Genomic DNA, 17,667 nt, shown 5'->3' with positions numbered 1-17,667 from the left:
TTTCTAAACGTTATTAACTTTTACTAATTTTTCTTTCACATGCTTCTGCATATTATATACATTTTTGAAGAAGAGGAGGGGGATATTTGCGTAAATAGACTAATTTCCGAATGGAGAATCCCCACCCCCCCCCCCCTTTGGCTAACAATACTTTGACAATGGTAATAGGTTATTATGTATCGCAGGTGTATTCACTGTTAGGAGAAGAAGTATCAAATAAATAAGAAAATTTATTATATATGTTATATTGTAAATATGTTATATCCAATATGTGCTAAAAAAAATTGTATAGGAATATGCATATTGTTGATATATGATATATCGGCATGGTATATATCTGTGAAAGATGGATTTATATTAGCATCGACGGATTTTTTAAAAAATTTGTATGGGTTTCGATATGTTATCATTATTAAATGAACGTTTACTATCGTGTCATACATTAAAAATATTACTATTATGTCATTGTGGTTACAATAATAGACGGATGTCCATCTTTTTTATGTAGTGGTATATTCAATTAAATTGTACGAATGATTTTTCTTATATTTCTTTTATCACTTTGTATACATGCTAGCTACTCTGTCAATTGCAAAAATGAAAAGAATGAAGATGTTGATTGGTAAATAATATGAATAAAATTATATGTCATATCCTATATAAAAGTCAATATCAATAATTATATTTAATATTTTTTAATTCAAGAATTAATAAAAATAATATATTTTTATGAAATATTAGCAATGCCACATTCATAAATTATTTGGAATGGAGCATATATTTAGGGTTTCATTGAGTATGAATTCTACTTACATATCCAGTGGCTCTCTGAGATTTTGCATGGGGAAGGGGGGGGGTTAAAAATCATATTTTAGTTATAAGTTAATTTTTGAAATACACAATTATACTAATCCCCCCTTCTTGCATTAATATTTTCTTTCAATTATATGAGAGATCACTGATTGGCTCATCAATTAGAAGGAGAATTGAAATTATTACATAAAGACTAAACCTTTGATTTATTTTATACCAGACTAAGAATTTCTTTATTCTAAAAATAATGCATGTACTTTATTCTGCACCAATATATATTTATCTAAACATGTTTCACACTCTGGAAGCCTTATAGTCCTGGTAGATAGAGTCCTTAAGTTAATCTATCCTTCCCTTAATCGTTATATAAACGGAGATTTATCAGTGTTCATTTACCACTATCTCACTTCAATTTCTCATATATTTCATTACTTTATGGGGCAGGGCAAGGGCTTTTTATTAAATGTATATATTGAATAAGTAGATCTGTTGGTGTTACTGTTATAGTATTATGTATAAATTAAAAATCTCCTTATCTTGCTGACCATCTAAAGCATATATAATTGAATAATTTATCACTTTTGTCCATCACATCTCATTTTTTTGGGTCATGTTTAATAATATTTTCTTTTTATTAATAGAGATTTTTTTTCTCTAAAGTAATATGTATACCCTATTGATGTTGGTGCTAATATTATGAATAAATTGAAAGTTTTGTTTTCATATAGACCATTTATATATATATATATAGTGTTGCGTAATCGGCTAAAAACTACGCCTAAGCCTAATAAGGCTAAGCCTAAAAATCGGCTAAGCCTAATAATCGGCTAAGCCTAATTAGGTAAGCCTAAAAATCGGCTAAAACTAAAAATCGGCTAAGCCTAATTAGGTTAAGCCTAAAAATTGGCTAAGCATATATATATCTGCTAAAATTAAATTAGTCAAAATTCTGCATCGATGCTTAGTATTAATTATTATTTATTTATTTTAGTAAAATAATTTATTTTATTTATATTTAATGTAAATATTTTATTATTATCAACAAATAAACATGATATGATTTAATATTTTTTATTTATATTATTATATTTTGAAATGAAAATAAATTTATTTATTTGATGTTATTTTAATAAAAAAAATAATATGCTGCTATATTGTAAAATTGTAATATTCTTTTTAATATAATTTATTAGTGATTTTTACAATCTTCTTTATAAATACATCTTTTATTGAGGAATTATATTGTAAATTTTATTAGATAAATAAACAATCTTTTAGGTGAAATCTTTTATAATTTTTTTATCATTTAAAATTATCTATTTTTTATTAAATGAGGTGGATTTTATGAAACTTTTTTGATGATTTTACGATCTTTTTAAGGATAATATTTTAATGTGACAATTGTCATAATCGTTATTTTATAAGTTTTTTGAATTTTTTTGAAGAAAATAGGTTAAAAAAAGTATTAATAACATGTGTAAATATAAATTTAGTGAAGATGTACCAAAGAAAAGTGACAATTGTCATAATCGCTATTTTTAAAGTTTTTTGATTTTTTTTGACGACAATATGTTAAAATAAGTATTAATAACATGTTTAAATAAAAATTTAGTGAAGATGTACCATAGAAAATTGACAATTGTCATAATAGTTATTTTTAACGTTTTTTGAATTTTTTTGAAGAAAATATGTTAAAATAAGTATTATAAACATGTTTAAATAAAAATTTAGTGAAGATGTACCATAGAAAAGTGACAATTGTCATAATCGTTATTTTATACGTTTTTTGAATTTTTTTGAAGAAAATATGTTAAATAAGTATTAAAAACATATTTAAATAAAAATTTAGTGAAGATGTACCATAGAAAAGTGACAATTGTCATATCGTTATTTTATACGTTTTTTGAATTTTTTTGAAGAAAATAGGTTAAAATAAGTAGTAAAAACATGTTTAAATAAAAATTTAGTGAAGATGTACCATAGAAAAGTGACAATTATCATAATCGTTATTTTATAAGTTTTTGGAATTTTTTTGAAGAAAATTTGTTAAAATAAGTATTAATAACATGTGTAAATAGAAATTTAGTGAAGAGGTACCATAGAAAAGTGACAATTGTCATAATCGTTATTTTATAAGTTTTTTGAATTTTTTTGAAGAAATATGTTAAAATAAGTATTGATAACATGTTTAAATAAAATTTAGTGAAGATGTACCATAGAAAATTGACATTGTCATAATGGTTATTTTTAAAGTTTTTTGACGAAAATATGTTAAAATAAGTATTAATAACATGTGTAAATATAAATTTAGTGAAGACAATGAAAAGTGACAATTGTCATAATCGTTATTTTTAAAGTTTTTTGAATTTTTTTGACGAAAATATGTTAAAATAAGTATTAAATTAATAACATGTGTAAATGTAAATTTAGTGAAGATGTACTCTAGATAAGCGACAATTTTCATAATCATTATTTTTTAAATTTTTTGATTTTTGTTGACGAAATAATAACATGTGTAAATAAAAATTTAGTGAAGATGTACTATAGAAAAGTGACAATTGTCATAATCGTTATTTTTAAAATTTCTTTGATGTAAATGGGTAAAAATATAGATTGTAAAATTAAAATTGCCTGAGTATATGCCATAGAAACACATATGGTAATAATAGATTCTTCCCCAAAAACAGGAGCAAATTGGGATTTTATTACATTTGTTCATCGGGTCAGAAATTAATATGCAAAATTTATATCATAATATCTAATCCTAATTTAGAAATTATTATTTTTTTTACCAATTTTCATCAGACAATCTTGTTTAAAATTTGGGTAAACTTTTTTTTCTATTTTGAAATCAATATCGATGCAAGTTAACTATTTTCGTCAAAAAAAATCAAAAAACTTTAAAAATAACGATTATGACAATTGTCGCTTATCTAGAGTACATCTTCACTAAATTTTTATTTAAACATGTTATCAATACTTATTTTAAAATATCTTTGTCAATAAAATTCAAAAAACTTTAAAAATAACAATTATGACAAATGTCACTTTTCATTGGTACATCTTCACTAAATTTATATTTACACATGTTATTAATACTTATTTTAACATATTTTCGTCAAAAAAATTCAAAAAACTTTAAAGATAACGATTATGACAATTGTCACTTTTCTATAGTACATCTTCACTAAATTTTTATTTAAACATGTTTTTAATATTTATTTTAACATATTTTCTTCAAAAAAATTCAAAAAACTTTAAAAATAACAATTATGACAAATGTCACTTTTTATTGGTACATCTTCACTAAATTTATATTTACACATGTTATTAATACTTATTTTAACATATTTTCGTCAAAAAAATTCAAAAAACTTTAAAGATAACGATTATGACAATTGTCACTTTTCTATAGTACATCTTCACTAAATTTTTATTTAAATAGGTTTTTAATATTTATTTTAACATATTTTCTTCAAAAAACTTTAAAAATAACAATTATGATAAATGTCACTTTTCATTGGTACATCTTCACTAAATTTATATTTACACATGTTATTAATACTTATTTTAACATATTTTCTTCAAAAAAAATCAAAAAACTTTAAAATTAACGATTACGACAAATGTCACTATCTTCACTAAATTTATATTTAAAAAACTTTAAAAATAGCGATTATGACAATTTTCACTTTTCATTGGTACATCTTCACTAAATTTATATTTACACATGTTATTAATACTTATTTTAACATATTTTCGTCAAAAAACTTTAAAAATAACGATTATGTCAATTGTCACTTTTCTATGGTACATCTTCACTAAATTTATATTTACACATGTTATTAATACTTATTTTAACATATTTTCGTCAAAAAACTTTAAAAATAGCGATTATGACAATCGTCACTTTTCATTGATACATCTTCACTAAATTTATATTTACACATGTTATTAATTCTTATTTTAACATATTTTCGTCAAAAAAATTCGAAAAACTTTAAAAATAACGATTATGACAATTGTCACTTTTCTATGGTACATCTTCACTAAATTTATATTTACACATGTTATTAATACTTATTTTAACAAATTTTCGTCAAAAAAATTCAAAAAACTTTAAAATTAACTATTATGACAATCGTCACTTTTCATTGGTACATCTTCACTAAATTTATATTTACACATGTTATTAATTCTTATTTTAACATATTTTCGTCAAAAAAATTCGAAAAACTTTAAAAATAACGATTATGACAATTGTCACTTTTCTATGGTACATCTTCACTAAATTTATATTTACACATGTTATTAATACTTATTTTAACAAATTTTCGTCAAAAAAATTCAAAAAACTTTAAAATTAACTATTATGACAATTGTCACTTTTCATTGGTACATCTTCACTAAATTTATATTTACACATGTTATTAATTCTTATTTTAACATATTTTCGTCAAAAAAATTCGAAAAACTTTAAAAATAACGATTATGACAATTGTCACTTTTCTATGGTACATCTTCACTAAATTTATATTTACACATGTTATTAATACTTATTTTAACAAATTTTCGTCAAAAAACTTTAAAATTAACCATTATGACAATTGTCACTTTTCATTGGTGCATCTTCACTAAATTTATATTTACACATGTTATTAATTCTTATTTTAACATATTTTCGTCAAAAAAATTCGAAAAACTTTAAAAATAACGATTATGACAATTGTCACTTTTTTATAGTACATCTTCACTAAATTTATATTTACACATGTTATTAATACTTATTTTAACAAATTTTCGTCAAAAAAATTCAAAAAACTTTAAAATTAACCATTATGACAATTGTCACTTTTCATTGGTACATCTTCACTAAATTTATATTTACACATGTTATTAATTCTTATTTTAACATATTTTCGTCAAAAAAATTCGAAAAACTTTAAAAATAACGATTATGACAATTGTCACTTTTCTATGGTACATCTTCACTAAATTTATATTTACACATGTTATTAATACTTATTTTAACAAATTTTCGTCAAAAAAATTCAAAAAACTTTAAAATTAACTATTATGACAATCGTCACTTTTCATTGGTACATCTTCACTAAATTTATATTTACACATGTTATTAATTCTTATTTTAACATATTTTCGTCAAAAAAATTCGAAAAACTTTAAAAATAACAATTATGACAATTGTCACTTTTCTATGGTACATCTTCACTAAATTTATATTTACACATGTTATTAATAATTATTTTAACAAATTTTCGTCAAAAAAATTCAAAAAACTTTAAAATTAACCATTATGACAATTGTCACTTTTCATTGGTACATCTTCACTAAATTTGTATTTACACATGTTATTAATACTTATTTTAACATACTTTCTTCAAAAAATTCAAAAAACTTATAAAAGAACGATTATGACAATTGTCACATTAAAATATTATCCTTAAAAAGATCATATAAAATAACATCAAAAAAGTTTCATAAAATCCACCTCATTTAATAATAAATAGATAATTTTAAAAAAAATGATAAAAGATTTCACCTAAAAGATTGTGTATTTATCTAATAAAATTTACAATATAATTCCTCAATAAAAGATGTATTTACAAAGAAGATTGTGAAAATCACTAATAAATTATATTTAAAGAATATTACATTTTTACAATATAGCAGCATATTATTTTTTTTTATTAAAAAAACATCAAATAAATAAATTTATTTTCATTTCAAAATATAATAATATAAATAAAAAATAAATCCTATCATGTTTATTTGTTGATAATAATAAAATATTTACATTAAATATAAATAAAATAAATTATTTTACTAAAATAAATAAATAATAATTAATGCTAAGCATCGATGCAGAATTTTGAATAATTTATTTTTAGCCAATTTTTAGGCTTAGCCCATTTTTAGGCTTAGCCAATTTTTAGGCTTAGCCGATTTTTAAGCTTAGCCGATTTTTAGGCTTAGCCTAATTAGGTTTAGCCGATTTTTAGGCTATACCTAATTAGGCTTAGCCGATTTTTCCACCTAAAATCTCGGCTAAGCCGTTTTTAGTCGGCTAAAATTAGCCGATTACGCAACACTATATATTTATATATAATTAATAATCTTTGTCCAACACATCTCATCTCTCATTTATATACAGCTAATCTTGTTCTAATGAATTCTTAATTTCTTTTTTTACAACAAAAAACCTGAACACAAACCTCCCCCCCCCCTCACCTAATTTTTAATTAATTTAAACAGTCACAATTTAATCATTAAAAAGGAGAATTTTAGTTTATATGTATTTTAATTCAAATGCACTATTTTTTAAAATCATTTTTAGCATTTAATATCAAAATAAGGGCCTGTAAATGGCATAGATGACGCTAAAAATATTAGTTGCCAAGGCAAGCCTAAAACATTTTATTCAGATCAATACTTCCCTCTTTACAATTTTATAAATATGATAAAGGGCATATTAAAGGTATACATTTTTCTAATGCCACACAAGGAAAATTCATGAAATATTTCCAATACTGTTTATCTAAGCCAGAAATCTGCAGAGGTACTATTTGCACAGTCTGGTCATTCTTTTAAATATATTTATTTTTAATCTTTATAGTTAATAATGGTGATTTAAAATATTTGGATTTGAAATATCCTGCCCTGGTATTTTTTAAAAAAATTTTTTTTAGGCCCATCCTGGATATTTAAAAAAAAATTTCAATAAAATGCAGACCAGCCCTTATACCCAGGCTGGTCTCTAATTTGTATACATTAATTATGACGAATATTGTAAATCCATGTGAATATCTTTTGATTGATGAAATTAGAAGATGTATGGCCTGTATGAAAATGATTGATGTTTAGGTTTTATAGAAACTACAGCATTATTATTTAAAAAAATCTTTAATAATTTCTAATTTTTACTTGGGGCACTACACTACAACTTCGCTACTTATCAAATAAAGTGTTGTAATGAAAACATTAAATGCAGTGTTTTTAATTGTTCTAGAATATTCTAGATTATTAAATACCAATTTGAGGAATGCAGTTGCCCAATCAAGTTTTCTTGTCTCCAGCATTTATCTGCTTATTCTTGATTCCATTTACTAGCTTAATTAAACCAAGTAGCAAGGTCATGAATGTGCAAATATTACAATGGAAAAATCATCCCTTAAAATTGATTCAAGCATTTTATCTATAATTTTTTTAGACAAATCAATCATTTTATTTATTTTTAAATTCTTTTCCCTTATCACTGTAGAATTTTTTATGGAGAACAAAAGTATAAAACAATTTACTTATAACTTTAACTATTTTGCTTGTTTTGATATCAGACCCTTTGCATATGTAAATGTAGACAAATGTATTTAATTTCTCCATCAGAAGTGCTACTAAAATCAATACTAGCCATTACAACTCCACCTCATATTGCCATGGACATGGAAACTTTACCAATTGGGGCCTTTGGCTATCTTGTCTTCATTGAACATACTATACAATTTTATATGTAATCCTTGAGTTTATTCACTGGAACTGTGGCATATATTGTTCCAATCTAGTTGATTCTTGTGTTTATTCCTAAATTTTTGAATAAATAAAAAGATTATATTCCAGAATATTTTAAAACTAGTACTGCATTTTTATTAATCATATTTTATTTTTTTGCATCACATTCATACATTATTTGTACAATTCAAATAATTTCAATAACTTTTAATCCCATTTATTATAATTATAGAAAAAATATTGTTAATATTCTAAGAATTTCGAAAATATTATACTCTTCAAAGAGCATATATTTAAATTTACTTATGCACAGCCATTGAGGTAAAAGCAAGGGAAAAATTAGTTAAAATTATATGCAAATTGTTTCATATTTACGGTCCACCAAAAATTCTTCAAAGTGATAATGGAGGAGGATTTAAAAGTTAATAAAATTATTTAATCAATGTTGAAAGACGATTTTCCCAATGCAATATTTCCACATTCACGACCTCGCTAACCAGGAAGCAATGGCTTAAGGCTTAATTGCCCTCCCTTAAACCAAGTCCAGCAATTTAAGATTGAGATTAAATACTATTATCAGTAGAAATATATTTAAATAGGCTTTTATTTGATACCCATATCGATATTTCGTGTTGATAAAAATATTCCTGACTCCTTAATGTATAGACTCGCTCCATTTGCATGACCTGCCCCGATTTTTTTTTAAAAAATCAGCTTGGCCTGGATTTAAAAAAAATATATATTACATTTATTTTCATAGATAATGGGGATTTATAAAATTTGGTTTTATACCTAATTTTAAGGGCCTCTCTGAGTTAATAACGAAGATAAAAAAAAAATTTAAGAAAAATCCAACGTACATGTTTTATATTCAAAAGCAAATGTAACATTAATGAAATCCAAGCCGTTGAATTTTATTTTCTGACCGAAATAAATAAGAAATTATATTTTAAAAAATAACCGTTTAAACCACTAATAATATTTCTTGCAGAAAACATGTTTAATATAACTCAATTAATATTTAATAAATCTCGTACACTGTTTAATAGATTTGTAGCTTCGCATGTGAGAATTTTAATATTCTTCATTTCGGAAAGGTGTTAGTCCGAGGGTGAAGTTGGGAGGTTCTTGAATATTTGAGAAATCTGATGTATGGTTTCTCTGTTTTGGGTTACGTCACGAATAATCTTTCTTGCAGGAAACAGGTTCGATATGACTCTTAAATAATATTTGATAAGAATCATGCATTCGTAAGTTTGTATCCCTAGAGGGGGTGAGTTTACTCACTATTTTTTGGAATGAGGATTGTCCAAAGGCTAGTTGATATCACGTGCGTCGAGTATAAAAAAATACTTATATTATAATCAATGGGGGGGGGGGGGAGGGTGGAATTTATTATCAAATTAAGAAAGAGTGGGCGTTTAAAAATTTTGGTTCTTATTAATGGGTCGATTTTAAAAAACGGATCGATTAAGATTTTAACCAAAAATATTGTTATGCAATCCTCGAGATTTGGCATATAGGGTTCCAAACCTCACTGCAATCTATGAGCAAAATCTCCAGGCTTACATAATATTATTTTGGTTACCCGTTTTTAAAAATCGGCCGTTTAGCATCTCTCTATTCACCTCACGAATTCTTTCGCGTTTATTTTTATATAACGAATTTTGTCAAGGGATTAAATTTCTTTGTGCCATCTATGACCAAAATCTTCAGGCTTGCGTAATATTTTCCTGGATAGAATATTGAGTTAGTCGTTTTTAAAGATCGGCTCAAATGGAGCGATTTTGCATTAATATCTGGGGGTATGACCATCATTCACCTCGTTTTAATCAATAGATGACTTTTTCAACTATGAACAAAAATTCTTCAGTTATTCTCATTGTACATTAAATATTATATATTTATTATTTTTTATAAAAAATTGAATTATTTAATTATCTATTTATTGCACTTAGGTTTATAATCTACAAAATACCGAAATTAGAATATAGTGAGGATGTCATATTAAAAGAAGGTCATGGATATGTGTACTTAGATAACACTAACACTCAATGGTTATACCCACAGAAAGACATCAAAGAATCAAACAATGCTCTTGCTTTTACCATGACACAATTGTATGAAAATACTAATGACAAGGTTTTTTCGATTGAATATACAAATGATTCTTATCTCAATCATGGTTAAATAATTAAATCTTTTATTAATATTTGTGTATATTAAAACATTAGCCAGGAGCAAGAGCAAGGGCCCCTGAGTTTTATTTCTAATTTATTAAATTTTTATTATCATTTTAGTGATGTTTGCATACATTTGAATACCTTTCAATGCAAACTTGTCAGCTAAATTATCTATTGTTATTTAATTAAAACTATAATATTAAATATAGAAATTGTAAAATATTTCCCTATAATTTTAGCAATTTTCTTAAAAAATCTAAGATTTTCCAGTAATTATTGTAAAAAAAATGTGTTGATAAAATTTTTTAAAAAACAATAATTACGACAAATTAAACCAACCATTTTATAAGAAAGTTGTCTAAAATATATGGAAATGTTTTACAACTAATCATAGTATTACTATATTTTATAACATGAATTTTATATATACTCTTTGCGTTTAACGTTTAATCGCCAAATATAGTTTTATCCATTTTGATTAGTTCCTTTTTTGGCAATAATAAATGACGAATTAAATATACTAAGTGACAATGAATTATTTATATTTTATTCATCAAACAAAATGGAATTAATAAAAGGGTTAAATCAAAGAAAAAAACGAACGTATTATCCCTATGATTTAAAATATAATATTATAATCTAATTCATATTTATTTTCTTAATGTTCCAGAAGAGTTTTGGAAATAACCATTTCCCTTTATCTCTTAGTTATTTTTTCCCTATGAAGTCCGTTCGAGGTCCCTATAGTTAAATAATGTGATATAAAATTACTTATCAAGTTTTAAAAAAAATACCATTCATGCCCGGATTTTTTAAAAATATATCACATTTATTTTTAATTTTTATAGTTAATGGCGATTTAAAAATATACAACCTGGCCCGAGTATTTTTTTTTAAAAATTTTAGGCTTGGCCCGGGTATTTTAAATAAAAAAAATTTTAGGCCAGGCCCGGTAATATTTTAAAAAAATTAAAATTCGGTCTGGCTCGTGTCGGGCTTAGGGCCGGGCCTACAGGTCTTTGATAAATATGGTTACATTTATTTACACGACATTTCATGCGCGTAAAGTAATAGAATATTTATTAACCCTAACTTAAAAGACCATTATGATTAGCGCTGGAATAAGGTTACATGTAAAAAAATATATTTCCTCTTCAATACTCCAGTTGGGTTTATAGAACTCACCTTAAAAGTTAACTGAAATTAGGCACAAATTTATTGATAAATATTATTCTAACCTCAACCACCTGATATATTTTATCCGCAATGTTTTTTTTTCGCCAATGTATCATTTTTTTATTTTATAACTTTAAATCATTTTTTGAGCGCAAAAATCTGATTTTATCGGAAATGTATTCCATCATGTTTGGAATACCTGTTCTATGTATTTCAGGCAATTTTGCCATGAACATCTGAACTTAATATAATTTAAATTAGTTTTTCCATAGATTTTTTTAAATATAAATTATAAATAACTCAAAGGTTAGCGCAGCAAAATTATTTACAATTCATAAGATAGGATAATTCTAAACATGCTGGAATACATTTCCGGTAAAATCAGATTTAAATTTTAAAAACATGCTTAAAAAATAATTTAAAGTTGAAAAAATAACACTTTGTCGCTAACATATATACTAATTCGAGAGCTTGACACAGGTCAGCCATGTGTATTCGATATAACATAGAGATTAGTTAGGCCCGCCTCTAAATTTTTTTTAAAAAAAATACCCCGAACAAATTTTTTTATTTATTTACCCATAAAGTCCGCCCCGAAATTAAAATAAAAATGATTTATCCGCTCGGCCCAAAATTTATTTAAATATAGAAAAATTAAATATATTTTTAATTGTAAAAATAATATTCTACAAGAAAAATATATTGGCCCCTTGTTTCTTGCATAAATTTTAAAATATATCAATTTATTTCACAAAATGTAATGATGTTTAAAAAGTTAAGCCCAATTTGGCAATAATTTTTTAAAATATGATGGGCCAATTTGCCAGGTACGGGCTCGGCTTTGCATATCTCTACTATAAATATAACCATGGATGGCATCTTGCTAACCCTAACTCCACCCTGACCTGAAAATCGAATCGAACAATGAAATATTCGTATTTGATTGATAAATTTTGTATCGGATTGAGAATACCTAATAAATTTTTGATAGGTCACCTGACCTTATCCTATATCTGGTTTCGGTAAAATATATCTTTTTTTAAACAAAATGAATATTTTAGATTAATTTTTTTTTGAATAATTTAAAAAAAAAAATTTTGAGTATGCTTCTATCACGTGAACATGTTCATTAAAATTCATATATTTGTAAAACCCTTTTTTTAAAAATCTGAAAATATGAAAGGATTTTATGCGCATGAGCTACAACGACGCAAGTCCCGATGGACAAGAGCATTTTGATTTCGGCCACACTAAAGGTTTTTTTGCAAAAATTTCCCTCAAATTAAAAAAAAATATTTGTACTTTATTTTAATTTACTTTAATCGATATTATTATATTACTTTTTTCTTTTTTAAAAAAAAAATTATACTTTGCATGTCTCCCTATAAATATAATTAATTTTTTAAGGCGTTTTGATGTCCAACGTAACCAATGGTGTCTGGCTAGTCCATAGCTTGCCCAGATTCCCAATCTCCGTTCAGGAATCTTCCCATTATTTTTATCCGCCAAACGGAGCTTGGAATGGGCAGATTTTTCTTTGCATTTCCATAGACCATGCTCAACTGTTAAATATAAGTAACGATATTTTTATATATTCCCTTGAATTGTATTGTTAGATAAATAAAAAACTATTCATATTATCTCTATAAAAATAGGAGTTTTTTAAAAAATAAATAGGACAAGATTCATAGCAAATTTTTTTGACCAAAATCCAGTAGTACGAAACTGCTAATATAATACAGCTATTAATTAGGATTTTTTTAAATAGGTGACTGTATAAGATAATATTTTTAAAATAAATACGGTTTATCTATTGATTACATTTTAATAATAGAGTCATTTCTATATTATCATTCATGTGTCTATATTGGTGATATCAAAATATAACATTTTAATTTGTTAAACAATCGCTCAACGCTACTTGACCTAACTTATATTTAGTGATCGCCATTTTGATAGTGATGATATAGAAATGACTATTATAAGAATGTTATAATAAAGGATGAAACTTTAATTTTTTTTAACTTATTTTTTTACACAGTCGCTATTTAATATATGATTATCATGATTTATTTGTGAATAACATAATCAAAGCATTAATTTATGATTGATTATAGAATCAACTAGAGGTTTGCAATATTTTAGTTTATTTTAATTTTTTTGTTAATATTCCCAAAGTAGGTATAAGAGAATAATATCTCATTGTCATATATATTTCACTTTCCAATATTTTAAGCGAAATGGTGTATATTCTTTAATATAACAATGTTCGTACTCTTGTGAATTCCAGTCTCGCCAATTCGTTTCGCACTTTATTTTATGGCATATTTAGTAAATTAAAGTCTGCAACTTATTTATTAGTTATTTTGCCCATTTAAAATTTTAATTTTTGTTAAGATAGTAGAGTCCCATTTGCACAGAGGCTTATCAGGCCTCTGTGATAGGTTACCCAATTTTTACAGTTTGATGCAAAAAAAATAAATAAATATAATAAAAAGGTCAATTGATATATTACGACACCCCTTACATCCACGACAAATACATTCCGGAAAGTTTTATGGATGAAAACTCGTATTTTAGATGGTTAAACCAAAACGAGGACGTCGTTTCTAACAAAAGCGCCCCTTGGACTCTCAACAATCTTTTTACCTCTTTGTGGACTAAAACTGTCTTCACCGGTTTCGCCAAATATAAGAGATTCAATGCCGGTTATTATATTATAAAGTATTTTAGGAGACAAAGTAAGTAAGATAATTTTAAAATCAAAGGTAAGAGAGGAGGGAACCGGAAACTCAATTATTTTTATCTCTTATATTTTGAAATTCTCCATCTTGGCAGATATCTACACGAACATCCTGGCACCTTTTTACGATGCTGATCTGCTGACCGAAACGTGGCAAGTTGACAAAAGACATATCCTCAATTCATCCTGCATCAAAATTCCTAGGGTTGAAAACATTAAAGGCATATCTTTCAGGTTTGTGAATAGATATCATAACGTTCATAATGAAAAAATGGTTGTTACCGATGAGCCTAACTTTACATAATAGAAATCAAAGTAAACTTGATTTCTATTTTGTAATGATACCAACTCATACTCACGATTAGATATGATCAAATATCGCAGGTGTAGTGTATTATTTTTCGATTCTTACTTGGATTCATAAACAATATTTTTATATTTAACTAAATGATTAATTTATGTATGATTCCTATTTTCGATTTATTTTGTTTAGCAGCCATTCCCATCTAGATATGAACTCTCGGCACCCTTACAATCTCCCGTCAAATCTAGATGCAATTCACTTTTCGGAATTGATTGATCATTCCAAATGGACAATCACCGCAAGTTCTGGATCAGTTGTTTGCGTGGGAGATTTAAACCGAGAAGTAACATTTATAAATTCAGACAACATATTTTACATTTCTTCCTTTGTTATTTTTTTAAATCTTCAAAAAAAATGAGAATACAACTTTAAAATCAAATTTCTTAATTTTATAGTGTTTTTTAAAATTTTTCTCATTTTTTGGACCGATCAGGTTTTTTAAAAAAAATATTTTAGCAATTTTTTGATCTTGCTTTTTATTTTATCTTGCCCGGTCCTGATTTGTATAATATTTATGTCCGCGGTGGGTTTCAAAATATTAAGATTAAGACCCGTACCAATAAATCAAGCCAAGTTGCAGGTCTAGCTCGAACTTTGAGCCGAAAACCTATGAAAGTTTGAATTATCATTCTAAAAAATTATTTTTTTAAAAAAAAGAAAAGAAGATAAATAATTGAGATATCTTATCTTATAGTACTTACAAAAGGAAGCGTTTTACGGACTTTTTAAAAAAAATAAATTACAAATGTTATCGTCCACATTGGTAAACGTTTTATTTTGCATTCGAAATAGAAAACGTTTATTTTGCTTTATTAATTAAAAATACCGTGCTAATTTAAGCAACGTAGCGTTTTACAGAAACAGACACGCGTAAACACTTCTACTTAATTTATAGGTACTACAAATTCACTAATCATAACTCTACCACTATTATTGTTTATTCAGATTACAATTAAGTATTTGAGAACATGATATTGAATTTTTAGTGTTGTTAAATTTCCTAACTTTGACCATCTCAATTATGGCTTAGTCAAGCTTTTAAGCCTAAAAAATTGAATTAAGTCTCTAAGTTGAGTCTTAACTTGAGGATTGATTGGAATATTTTTGGATGGCTACGCTGTTATAGTTGACTAAAGATAAGTAGTTTAACAGCACTATGCATTTTACTTAAAGTATAACTTCGTAAGTTTAAAATACACTTTACAAGATAAAATATTTTACAATATAAAAAAAATTTCAATACTAGTTCCTTTTTAAAATTTAATTTAAAATTATTATGGTTAAAGATTACTCAAGCAAAAAGATCTGGAGGAATGGTCTGCATCGATAATCCTAATTTATGGGAATCTTTTAAGCAAATCATCAGTGATATTGAAGCATGTCCTTTACCTTTAGATGATATAATCGTTAACAATTCCGTTTAAAGAGAATACCCCATTTTTCCAAAATGCCATTTTTAAAATAATGCAAAAGACTATTTATTATATTTTTAAATTATAGTATTTAATATTTATAATAATATTTTTAAATTATAGTATTTAATATTTATAATAATATTTTTGAAATGACTTAATTCAATCTGTGATTTTTAAAAAAATTATCTTAAATTTATAATTAAAAATATATCTTTTATTTTACATATTTATTGTATTTTTCTAAATTTGAAGCATTATTATTAAAATTCACCATTTTATACACTTTTTTAAAATTATTTTTGAATTAATTTATTTGTATATGCTGTAATTTGGAATGTGACATGACATATAATATTATAATTATGTGATTGATTTTATCATTTATTTATCTTGACAACTATATTATTGAATCTTAAAATTAGAAATTATTAAAATCTTTTCTCGATATTTGCGTAATGATTTATATAATATTAAAAGTAGCTTCCTGCTACTTCATATAAGAATTTAACGAAATATATTTTAAAATTATAAATATCGCCTGCCTAGAATTAAAATAATAGCTCTAAACCTGGATTAAAAGGATTTACTGTTCTAACTATTTTTTAAAAAATAGTAATTCCGGTTCTAGTTCCTAATATTTTGAAGAGCTAGTTCTGTTTCCTCTTTTTAAATTTGACGCAGTTCCTAGAGTTTCTATTTCCGGTTTCAAATTCTGTTAAACTAATACAATAAATAAATCTAAGGGAATCACAACATTTTAATAATATATATTTATTTTACTTACACTTTTGTTGGAACCCGTTGCTGAAAATTATAAAATAGTTTCCGGCTGTGAGCTTCTGGTTTTGGGTTCCAAATTTGTTACAATTCATGATTTGGATGCTGGCTTCAAGCTGATTTTAAATTTCTGCATCTTTTTTTTCCAACATTATAGGAAAAATTTTATAGTATTGTTAAAAAAACGTACTTAGTAGTGATGCATCAATAACACCATCACAAAATTGGTATTTCTAAGATATAAAATTTTCTGACTTTAAATCCCTTATTTTCTCGAGTAATTTAGGCCTATCGAAAATTATTTTGTTTGAAAATTCGGAATACATATTAAGATTAATTAAATCTTTGACGAATAATAGATTAATTTTATAAATAAGAGCTTGCTATTTTTTATAAAAAATTACAGCCACTTGTAAACAAATTATTTTTTTTGATCGACTATTATGAGCAGTTTTAGTAAATAGGAATATTCTTATATATTTGGAATCCATCCTCATTTAATTTGCATTCCAATGATGTGCTTATCCATATATAATGTCTGCAAATTTGACGAGGATTCCATAATAATATGTCCGAGTTTAATCCTAGCCAGGATTTTCTTAAGGGGGCAGGGGAGGAATTAATGATTTCTAGGCGCCATTTGACAGGTTTTCGGCCGCTTTTGCCCAACCT

General features: G+C 25.3%; 1 protein-coding gene across 2 annotated transcripts; it reads left to right on the top strand.

Moving 5' to 3' along the window:
• Positions 1-487: 487 nt before the first annotated feature.
• On the top strand, positions 488-16,555 carry LOC135923883 (plancitoxin-1-like). 2 transcript variants are annotated; one of them, XM_065458873.1, is made up of 8 exons: positions 488-622; positions 10,296-10,479; positions 12,880-12,952; positions 13,104-13,271; positions 14,195-14,404; positions 14,535-14,673; positions 14,936-15,086; positions 16,090-16,555. In XM_065458873.1, the coding sequence occupies exons 1-8, from the start codon at positions 534-536 to the stop codon at positions 16,225-16,227; spliced, it is 1,152 nt and encodes a 383-aa protein (XP_065314945.1). In that variant the 5' UTR covers positions 488-533; the 3' UTR covers positions 16,228-16,555. The 2 variants fall into 2 exon arrangements, with proteins under 2 accessions (XP_065314945.1, XP_065314944.1); XM_065458872.1 differs by having other exon boundaries at positions 14,933-15,086; positions 16,090-16,544.
• Positions 16,556-17,667: the final 1,112 nt, after the last annotated feature.

This window comes from Gordionus sp. m RMFG-2023, chromosome 2 (assembly GCF_954871325.1).
Source record: "Gordionus sp. m RMFG-2023 chromosome 2, tfGorSpeb1-WG-v2, whole genome shotgun sequence".
Classification (NCBI taxonomy): domain Eukaryota; kingdom Metazoa; phylum Nematomorpha; class Gordioida; order Chordodea; family Parachordodidae; genus Gordionus; species Gordionus sp. m RMFG-2023.
Note: the sequence above shows the minus strand (reverse complement) of the source record. Positions and strands in the feature narration are given on the sequence as shown.

Excerpts from the sequence above, each read along its gene's own strand:
- LOC135923883 (XM_065458872.1), top strand. The coding sequence starts at position 534 with ATGATTTTTCTTATATTTCTTTTATCACTTTGTATACATGCTAGCTAC. Across the intron at positions 10,480-12,879 it reads ATGAAAATACTAATGACAAG|GATTTTATGCGCATGAGCTA; the intron begins GTTTTTTCGATT and ends AAAATATGAAAG. Across the intron at positions 14,674-14,932 it reads ATTAAAGGCATATCTTTCAG|CAGCCATTCCCATCTAGATA; the intron begins GTTTGTGAATAG and ends TATTTTGTTTAG.